At 40.8% G+C, this 11620-nt stretch overlaps 1 protein-coding gene across 1 annotated transcript in view; it reads left to right on the top strand.

Annotated features, from left to right (window-relative positions):
- The first annotated feature begins 7815 nt into the window (after positions 1 to 7815).
- FGF10 (fibroblast growth factor 10) overlaps positions 7816 to 11620 on the top strand; it is an 81105-nt gene continuing 77300 nt past the window's right edge. The window contains exon 1 of the mRNA XM_075269189.1: positions 7816 to 8714. Within this exon, the coding sequence (XP_075125290.1) occupies positions 8411 to 8714 (304 nt within the window). The 5' untranslated portion in view covers positions 7816 to 8410. The remainder of the gene's footprint in view (positions 8715 to 11620) is intronic.

Below are 11620 nucleotides of genomic sequence, written 5' to 3'. Positions count from 1 at the left end.
TTCTCTCCTCTATCCTATAACCCTATATATCACAGAGCTCAGCTTCTCTCCTCTATCATATAACCCTATATATCACAGAGCTCAGCTTCTCTCCTCTATCCTATAACCCTATATATCACAGAGCTCAGCTTCTCTCCTCTATCATATAACCCTATATATCACAGAGCTCAGCTTCTCTCCTCTATCATATAACCCTATGTATCACAGAGCTCAGCATCTCTCCTCTATCCTATAAACCCATATATCACAGAACTCCTAATAATAATAATAATAATAATAATAATAATAATACATTTTATTTATATAGCGCCAACATATTCCGCAGCACTGTACATTTTATAGGGTTCAGATACAGACATACATAACAAAGAACGTCATTTCACACAATGGGACTGAGGGCCCTGCTCAAAAGAGCTTACAATCTATGAGGTAGAGGGTGTGACACAAGAGGTAGCAGGGGCGGCATTGCTTATACAGTGTTCAGACAATTTTGTGCATTAGGAATTGTGATAGGCTTGTCTGAAAAGATGCGTCTTTAGTTTGCGTTTGAAACTGTAGAAGTTTGCTTTAATAACTTTTCTATGACCATCTTTGCTCTTTTGTTGCCACCACACTAGTTTATCAGGAATACTAAATACTGCACATTTTCTAGCCAGGGCTTGCTCCCTTTTCTCCAGTGTCTCTAACCAGCTTCCTCTATGGTACATGCACCTTCACTGGGAGTATCAGGGAACGGCTACATAGAGGTAGAAGAAAACTCCTAGGTGGTGGAGGTCCCTGGACCACCCCTTTGCCCACCCTATAATCTGACTCCACTTTCATAGAAACAGATAAACCTGAGAAACAACTTGACAGGAGTCTACCCTAAGGCTACAGACATTGTGCACATTGTTAGTACGCGAGCTGTGTTTTTTACGGCTAGCACACTGGCTCATTTGTTTCTATGGCCCTGTACACATCCATGTGTTTTCATGGGCCTGTATATGTGGCTATTAGCCCGGGGCAAAACTCAAGACAGGCATGATGAAAATTAATGGGACTGCGCATGGGGATCCTCCATGTGCCGTCTTACAATGGACTCAGTACCTGTGCATAGATATTATAGTAAAGAACATGCTTCACACAGCATGATGGTCATGAGACATGATTTTTTTTGCTACGGGGCACACTTACTTTTTAGTATTTTTTTTTTTTATTATATGGGTCAGAATTGAATTTTTACGATTTTTCTTATACCAGATAGGGTATCACTATATAGGAATCACTTCTTTTTTTTTTTTTTTTGCTTTACCCAGTTTTGGAGACCCTTGCCGCGCATTAAAGCCTATCCCGAGACTGAAAAGTCGGATAAAGCGCTGTCGGAGCTACCTCCTCTGTGAGACCTGCAAGGCTGCGTGTCTTTTCCAAACCTAGCAGTGAAACAATTAATAAAGAAACCCATTAAGCTCTGATTATCGCTGCTAAAAAGGCAGGTAAAGTTTCAGTCCTTTGAAGTAACTGAGAATGATTCAGGCCTCATTACAGAGATATAATCTACATTCATACATTTATGTTAGTGATTCAAATCTATTGGGACAGATTAAATTCCGTTAAATAGTGCATCTTTCCTAAGGAACCTTTCTCAGGCTTTCTCAGGCTAAACCAAATGGTGGACAAACAATGCCGGCTAGTGGGGTATTTAGAGATCCGACTGTGCTGTAAAAGAAAAGGCTATACAGAAAAGAGAAAAAAAGCCCGAGATATAATCTAAAGAGCTATGTCAGCTTCTCGTTTGGTCTCTGTTTCTAAAATGCCCTCCCTGTCATCGCGCAATATGGAAAAAAAAAAAAGAAGAAAAATCTGTCTATGAATTTATGTCCCGCACCTGTCAACCCTTAAAGTCTTAGGATTATAGACAAGGATACCCTGGGATAATTCTAATTCCAAGATGTTTCTGTTTTGTTTTTTTTTACAAAGGTTGGGCCATCCAACTTGATTTCAAAAATGGGTGGGAGTTGATCAATCCGTCTACGATAGTTTTTTGGCCCTTTCTTGTGCAAAATTGTCAACCATAACCTTCATTCTGTGCTTCACAGGCCACATTGTGTGAGTATGAACGGAGTGTATCGGGGTGAGGGCAGACAGGTGATGCCTCAGTCCAGAATAGTTCTCGATTGGTGTAGAGTCCAAAATAGTTCCCAATTGATGTAGAGTCCAGAATAGTTCTCAATTGGTGTAGAGTCCAAAATAGTTCCCGATTGATGTAGAGTCCAGAATAGTTCTCAATTGGTGTAGAGTCCAAAATAGTTCTCAATTGGTGTAGAGTCCAAAATAGTTCCCAATTGGTGTAGAGTCCAGAATAGTTCTCGATTGGTGTAGAGTCTAGAATAGTTCTCGATTGGTGTAGAGTCCAAAATAGTTCCCGATAGGTGTAGAGTCCAGAATAGTTCCCGATTGGTGTAGAGTCCAGAATATTTCCTGATTAGTGTTGAGCGAATAGTAGATTCGAATACCTCGCTCCCATAGGAATGCATGTTAGCGGCCGGCACAGATTCACAGTGCTTAACCCCTTGGTGTTCGGCCGCTTACACGCATTCCTATGGGAGCAGAGGTATTCGACGAATAGTTTTGAATACTATTTGCTCAACACTATTCCCAATAGGTGTAGAGTCCAGAATAGTTCCCAATTGGTGTAGAGTCCAGAATAGTTCTCGATTGGTATAGAGTCCAGAATAGTTTTCGATCGGTGTAGAGTCCAGAATAGTTCCCAATTAGCGTAGAGTCCAGAATAGTTCTCGATTGGTGTAAATCTCCATTCTGGTGCACAGGATTGTGCCCGATTTATGAAATGGCCTCTTTATAATTTAGCTAGGCCCTATATGACATGCTAGTCTTAATAATCTTAATTTTGTAACCTGTCTTAATACAGATTCAAAAAGGTGCACGGCATGTCTGAGCTATCAAGTGCTGACTTAGATGTCCACTAGAATGGAGAGCTACCTCAATTAGGATTTGGGGTTGATTTCAAGTATAACCCATGCCAGAAAACTGAGATGAGTTATAAAAAATATGTCGGGAAGAGGCATCCCAAACACAGCTCGCTCTCCACCCCATTTCGTCAACATTTGGCAAAAGTGGCCAACAAGATGCAGAACATGGAAAAAAATGGAGAACATTTGCCACGAGAAAGGGCGCCACACTATCACATATCTACACCAAAAACTGCACTAACTAAATTTCCCCCCATTGATTCCAATGTGTCCAGTCCCTTGCCCCACAGATACAAAAGGATCATGAAAATTTTTTCCCTTCTTCTGTTTTTGTAGCCATTTTTTCAACAGTTGTGAGAATGTAGTTTTGCAACAGTTTGTGGGCCCCGGGTTGGGGAATTCTGGTATGAAAGTTTACAGGATACATAGCATGTTTGGAAAAAATGCGCAAGTTGATTTTGAAAATAAGCTGGCTATATTGTGTCTTGCATTGGCAACCTAAAAATATATGGGCCACTATTTAATACTAGAGATTAGTAAATTTTCTGAAATTTGGCTTGGGTGCAATTCAATCAAATCTGCTGGCAGATTCGATCGGTCTGAATCGAGAGAGCCCCGATAAATTGTATATGACACCCTGAGGTCTCCTTGAACTGGATTCAACCCCTTTTAATCTCTTTAATGCCACAACAGCATTAGCAATGTAAGTGACAGCAACTGTATATGGCCAGATGGTGGCCGATGCTTCTCTGTCTTCTGCCATTGTATAAAACGGTGGCCACTGGCCATCATTTTGAGTGCCGAATCTCAAAAGTCAAAATTCTCCTACTTAGTCTTATAGGGTTTCAAAAGTCTGAATTTCCCATTGATGCGATCCCAGCATTCAACTATAATCTGTGAAGGAATGCGACAAGTGTTAAGTTTCCCTGCAGCGCCACCACAGGGGAAACAAAGTATTACATCATTGAAAGGAATGGGCTGCCATAGTTCTGCACAGATATACTGGGTTCTTCTGTACTAGGGACACTTTTTGTAGTCACTCTTTGCTCTTACTAATACATGAGGGTCCTGAAAAGGGGAACCCTCTTTATTAGCCCAAACTCAGCCAAAAACAGCTCTGGTAGGAAGGCACTGCAAGATATTGGGGCAGATTTTTTAAAACTGGTACATCGTATGCCAGTCTTCAATGAGTTGTATAGGGTTTTGAAAACATGTCTGCTTTCTTCTTCTCAAGATGTGACATCATGTCTATTGGTCACATGACCATGCTTCGGCTCAGTCTCATTCATTTCAATGGGACGGTGATGTGGCATGGACATGTGACCAACAAATATGATGTCACTTCCTAAGAGCAGCCATGTTTTCGACTCCTGCACAACTCTTTTAATACAGGCGCAGGGCACGGCTCATTTATAAGGAGGCCTTGGCTTCGTCATAAAGTAGACGCTCGCGCATGCGCCATTTGCACAATGAGGTGCATGAGCCAACCAGATTATGGCCACAATGTCATCACTTATATGCTTGAAATCTCTCACAGAGGGATTGATAAATTCTCCCCACTATAAGTATGGGAAACATTTTCATCTGATGTACTTGGTGGCATGTGCCGATACGGAAGCTTGCCCTATATTTGTTGTATTTGGGGAGGAAGGGGAATTTACTGGGCTCAAGTCCACCTCAAGGAAACTTCTCTTAGATCACCTTCTGGTCATGGTGGGTGGCTCAGGGTTGCTTTGAAGCACAGGCAGACATAGACACCAGGGGGTTCTTGTACAAGAACAGTATCCGGATACCTACCTGCACTGCAAGATCCATCACTAGAAAACATGTCTGCAGGTCATGTAATCCCTCACTGGTGACTGCACAGTTTACTGCTCTCAGATCTGGATGACCTGGCTAGACATGAGCCGTGGAGAATAGGAGGTAGCCCCTTCACGCTCCACCGTGTAGCTAATTGTCAGCCCCTTCTTGTTAATGGACTTGCACATTAATACCACATAAAGAAATGGATTTCAGATGAGATGAGGAATCACGCTTAATAAACACGCAACCACTGCGACAAAGAAAACACAGCAATGGCAGACATAGATTAATAATATCAAGTCTTGTAGAAAGCCCTGTGCACAGCAGCCCGCACCTCCGGGGATGGAGCCCGTATGGAAGGGATGTATGCTGCTAGGGTGGGATTCACCAATTGCCATTAGAAAAACTGAAGCAGTAGACTTTGTAAAAATTAATATTTGTATCATTCTCAAAACTTTTGGCCATGACTGTAGATAGATAAATATTAGATAGATAGATAGATAGATAGACGATGATAGATAATAGATAGATAGATAGATAGATAGATAGATAGATAGATAGATAATAGATAGATAGATAGATAGATAGATAGATAGGAGATAGATAGATAGATAGACGATGATAGATAGATAGATAGATAGATAGATAGATAGATAGATAGATAGATAGATAGATAGATAGATAGATAGATAGGACAAGAAAAAAAAGTTATACATTTTGGAATGTAGATAAGGAAAATATAAAAAAAAGTCGCCCAAAATACCTTGTAACATAAAAAGCTTAAAGTCTGGCTGATACTACAAAAAATAAGGCACAGTATGTCCGTCCCTGTTCTTCAAAAAATGTAATACTTCTAGATCAATTTTCTATTATATGTGGCAGATTCTATTGTGTGTCCCACCGATGATGGGAACTGTATGGAGCTACTAAAGAAGCCCAAAGATATAACTGCAGGCATATTGGTGTCTATCTATCTATCTATCTATCTATCTATTCAGAGATAACTGCTGATGGCTGTTTAGGACCGCCTACTGGACTCCTGAAACCAAAAGGAGCAGAGATTTCAATCAATAAATGACAGGTTACACTAAATCTTTTCCCACAAAACTATATCCATCTGCTCATCTCCCTGCTTTATAACCCGCTTCCTGCAAGTCAAACACTATGTGCAATGTTTAATGAAGCTAAAAAAAATTATTATTATTATTATTATTATTATTATTATTTATTTATTTATATAGCACCATTAATTCCATGGTGCTTTACATTTAGAAAGAAAGAAAGAAAGAAAGAAAGAAAGAAAGAAAGAAAGAAAGAAAGAAAGAAAGAAAGAAAGAACAAATATTGGAAAGATAAATAGATATAATGGTAAAATAGACTGAAAGATAAAATGCTGGGTAGATAGATTATTTGATGATAAATATTGTAGATATAAAGCTTATAAACAAATGGTTATGTAGAATAATACAATATAATGAGAAATCATATGTAGATGTGTAGAAATAATAGGAATAATATGTAATAATAGGTAGATATGTCTTATTTGCTGATTGTTACTGTAGATAGATATCTAAATGGAAAGATGAGAAATAGGTATAAATATAGATAGATTATAGGATAGACTGAGAGATAATATGTGATAGATAAATAGATAGATAGATAGATAGATAGATAGGAGATAGATAGATAGATAGATAGATAGATAGATAGATAGATAGATAGGAGATAGATAGATAGGAGATAGATAGATGGATGGATGGATAGATAGATAGATAGATAGATAGATAGATAGATAGATAGGAGGTAGATGGATAGATAGATAGATAGATAGATAGATAGATAGATAGATAGATAGATAGAATAATGAAATAGACAGAGATGATATGCAATATCCAGATACAGATTATTTGATACTGTAGATACATAGAAAGATGATACATTTATAAACAGATAGATAATAAAATAGACTGAGAAATAATATTTGAAGATAGGTAGATAGATTATTTGACGATAAATACTATCCATGTAAAGATGATAGATAGATAGATAGATAGATAGATAGATAAATAGCTAGATACTGTAGATAGATAGATAGATAGATAGATAGATAGATAGATGATAGATAGATAGATAGATAGATAGATTGATACTGTAGATAGATAGATAGATAGATAGATAGATAGATAGATAGATAGCTTGAATAAGCATTGATTATATGTGGTACAGACAGACAGACAGACAGATAGATAGATAGATAGATAGATAGATAGATACTGTAGATAGACAGACAGACAGACAGACAGATAGATGATAGATAGATAGATAGATAGATAGATAGATAGATAGATAGATAGATAGATAGATAAATAGCTAGATACTGTAGATAGATAGATAGATAGATAGATAGATAGATAGATAGATAGATGATAGATAGATAGATAGATAGATAGATAGATTGATACTGTAGATAGATAGATAGATAGATAGATAGATAGATAGATAGCTTGAATAAGCATTGATTATATGTGGTACAGACAGACAGACAGACAGATAGATAGATAGATAGATAGATAGATAGATAGATAGATAGATAGATAGATAGATACTGTAGATAGACAGACAGACAGATAGATGATAGATAGATAGATAGATAGATAGATAGATAGATAGATAGATAGTTCTGCTGCTCTGGCTTTCCATGCTTTTAATCCTGATTATTTTGCAGCCTGGTTATTTCCTGACTCCAGCACTATAGGATGTCCAACTAATGCGCGGAGTCTGGGGGCACTTAAGGGTTAACAATAGGAAGCTCTTTTTTTTTTGTTCCCATCCACCCTGTCCTGTGCTTGTCTGCAACATTTCTCTAGTAGAGGGGAGTAAAACAATCTCCAGGTGGAGCACTTCACTGCCAAAAACACAAGCAGGGGCTCCCTGGTGGGGATTGGCTTGTGCAGCAGACATCAGTGTGTGCAGAGCTGGGCTGGGAGCATTGCTGGTGGGCAGCAGGCAGAGCAGGCACAGGAGGTTAGCAGCAATTAGTAGCATCCAGATCAGTGCAAGGATCAGTGATCTCTGTCTCTATACAGAGTCCCCCCTCCCCTCCTGTGGGACTCCCCCCTAACTCCTGGGTTTCAGATGACCACCTCTGCCTGACCCCATCAGGAGACATCCCACCTCTGCATTGTAATCACTGTCATTTACACTTCAGCTTCCAACCTGTCTACAACAGATCTGACTGCTCATCTCCAGAAGAAGAAGGAGGAGGAGAGGGCTTGTCCATGGATTAGAACTTTTGGGGGGAAGTGAAGATGTCATCTCTTTTTTTCCAGGCTGCAGACAACATGCTGGGAGACTGCTGGGAAAGTGGGTGTATGAAGTAAGAGACAGACAGGGCTGTGCGAGTCAGCAGCAGCAGCATCTTTTGGATGAAGATCTCCAAGTGAGCAGAGGCATGAGAGCTCCTCAGCTGTGGATGGTCTCCTAAGGAGTTATGGATGGTGATGCACTGAGGTCTACAGAACAGAGCAGAGTCCTGGGAGTCAGTGGCCACCAGATCCCACATCACCCCACCTTGGATTTTATCTTTTCATTATGTGTCTTTCCATGAGGCATCTTCTGAAGCCCTCAGCCTCAGTACAATGTGGAAATGGATACTGACACATGGTGCCCCAGGCTTATGTCACCTGCCTCTGTCTGTACTCTTCTTGTTCTTGGTCTACTCCTTGTCTGTCACCTGTAATGAGGTGTGGGCTAGAGGGTCAGTGCACCCCCCGGAGATCTCCTCCAACTATTCCAACTATTCCTCTGGGAGACACGTGCGAAGTTACAACTACCTTCAAGGAGATATTCGCCAGAGGAGGCTCTTCTCCTTCCACAAGTATTTCCTCAAGATCGATGAGACCGGCAGGGTTAGTGGGACCAAGAAGAATGACTGCCCTTACAGTGAGTAGACCTACCTGCCCCTGGACTGGGGCAAACACTGGTGCAATGACTGTGGGGAACTCGGTATGGGCAAAGGAGAGTGGGTACCTGGTACATGGAATGTGGATGACTGGTACAGGGAGACTAGGTACCTAGTATAGGAGTGTGGGTCAGTACAGGGAGACTGGGCACTTGGTATATGGAGTATGGGTGACTAGTACATGGACTGGAGCAAACACTAATGCCGTGACTGTGGGGAACTCGGTATGTGGTAATAAAGTGGGCAAGGAGAATGGGTTAACTAGTACAGGGAGAGTGGGTACCTGGTACATGGAGTGTGGATGACTGGTATAAAAAGTATGGACAGCTAACTGGTAAAGAGAGACTGGGTACCTAGGATAAGAGTGTGGGTGACTAGTACAAGGGGACTGGGTACTTGGTACATGGAGTGTGAGTGACTAGTCTAGAGAGTGGGGGCAACTAACTGGTAAAGGGAGACTGTGTACCGGGGGACTAGTGCAGAGTCTGGGTAAGAAGATGGTAATGGAAGACTGGGTAACTAGTACAGAAGTGAGGGGGACTAGTCCAGGCGTGAGGGTGACTAGTAGCTGGAGAGTGGGTGACTAGTACAGGACAGTGGGTAACTAGTGTAGGAGAGTGGATACTTGGTACATGGAGTGTGAAGGACTAGTACAGTGTAGGCAACTATCTAGTACAAGGAGGTTGGTAACCAACCATTACAGTAGAGTTGTGGATATCTAGCAGAAACAGTATGGTAATACATTAGTACATGAATTAGGAACATACCTAGTATAGAGAGTGTGGACAACTAACTAGTACAACTGTGACAACATTGGGGTTGAATAGTGCAGTGTCTGTGGGTAACCAGCAGGGAGACTGTGGGTAATTTAGTAGTACATGGACTATAGATGAATAGTACACAATGCTGGTACTAGTAGTGCATGAAGTTAGGGTCTCTAGAACAGAGAGTGTGGGCAACTAACTAGTACAGGTATGGGTAGAGGGACTGTGAGTAACTAGTACAGAGAGGATTGGTATTTAACTAGTACATACTATCTGGGTCTGGTTGAATAGTATAAAAAGTGTGAATAACTAGTTTAGGTAACTAAGTAGTATAGGAAATGTGGGGAACTAATCCAGGGAGGGCGAGTGGCTAGCACAGAAAGTGTGGACAACTCATAGAAAGAATATTAGTAACTACTGTAGTCAAGGGGTGATGAATGACCATAACCAGTGCAGGCAGTGTGGGTGACCTGCAAGTAATTCCTATAGTGACTGTGGATGACTAGTACTAAGGATATGGGTGAGATGTGGATGAACAGGATGAAGGCTGCGGCTGTCAGTGACTAGTACAGGGATTGGGATTTGGTGGTAACCAGTGTAGTACAAGGATAATGGATGAATAGTGCAGTGTCATGGAGCCTACTTCTTTAGCCATGGCTATGACATGGAGTGTGCCCCTGACTAATAGGGTCCAGACTAAGAGTGTGGGGGGTGGAAATGGTCATTTTACAGTCGGTTAATCCTAGGGGGTTAATGAGCTCTACTTGTAGTCCTGACACCCTGTCTGCATACTGTTGGGACAGAAAGGCACCACTAGGGTCATAAACCCTGGCATGCAGACCTGTGAACTTTACTGGACATTGCCTTTACTAGTTGAGGCAGGGGCTCCATGCAGCTCCTCAGCTGTTGTGGAACTAGAAGTCCCAGCAGGATATACTGTAGCTTGGGCTTGCACAACAGCTGAAGATCTGCAGAATGCAAGCTCGGCACTATTTTTTTCTGTATTTAGGCTGTCACTAGGTCAGGTCTGTGGACATGCTTGGCTTGTGCAATCCCCTTCTTTAGTTTTCATTAAATTGCTGTGTTAACCTCTGGTCTTGCTTATATAGGGCTGAGATTTTGTGACATTATAGCTATGCACGGTTTTGATACATACTGTATATAGATATCGTCTTTATCAACCATCTGTCCCTTCTATATCCCCTGCCTGGCCTATGCAAAGTGACAGGATGGGTTATAAATGACCTAAAAGTGTCAAGAACATCGCCTTACCCTTCCTAAAGAGATTGGTCACATCCTACTCTTATCAATATTCGGTCCACAGGAGCCCGGGTTAAGCTGAGACTTGTAGTCTGTACATGATATTAAAGCAGAATTTCTCTTTCTTTATTGTATTCTGTCCATTCCTCCTTGTTACAATGTTGCTTGGAGACCCTTCGGCTCTTACCCCCCTCCCCTTCTAGTCCTCTATACATTTGCAACTATGTATCCATTTCACTCTGGAACGTTTATTTGTAAATGTTCCATTTGTTTCTAAATAAACAGAAAAAAAAAAACCTCAGGATGATAGAGATCTGAAGGAGTAAATCTTCCGAGTCTGAGAGTAATTATCCTTTATTATTTAAGGAGTGTATATGATCTTAAATGAAAAAGAGTTGATTTCTGCTTAGGAGCAAGTTCTGGTTTTCATTATGGTGCAGGGCCGGGGTAAGGGATCATATACTGTACTATGTACAAACCTTACAAGTAGACAACAATAATAATGACTACATCACTGTTTTCTTGCCTTGTTTGGATACATTGAATTCTGTGACGAAACGCAATCACAACTCGCTTACATATGGCCGATGATTGCCGGAATGCCTCGCTCATGGTGGATTTCTAGTCTACAATCTGTGTCAGTAGACTTGGGACCTGAAACTGTCATTCGCATGCTAGTCTCTGGTTTACATACCTACAGCTTGTATTTTTTTTATTATGTTTTACTGTGAGCACAGGTCTACGTTCATAAGAGACCCATAAATCTAGACTTATACAAAACCCCTATGGTTGTCTGGTAGGGTGTGAGTTACCTAATGGGTTTGACCTCCTTGGCTGAGCATATGTCCAATATATTACAAATA

The sequence above is a fragment of the Leptodactylus fuscus genome, chromosome 1 (assembly GCF_031893055.1).
Source record: "Leptodactylus fuscus isolate aLepFus1 chromosome 1, aLepFus1.hap2, whole genome shotgun sequence".
NCBI lineage: Eukaryota > Metazoa > Chordata > Amphibia > Anura > Leptodactylidae > Leptodactylus > Leptodactylus fuscus.
This window is presented reverse-complemented; position numbering and strand designations above follow the sequence as displayed.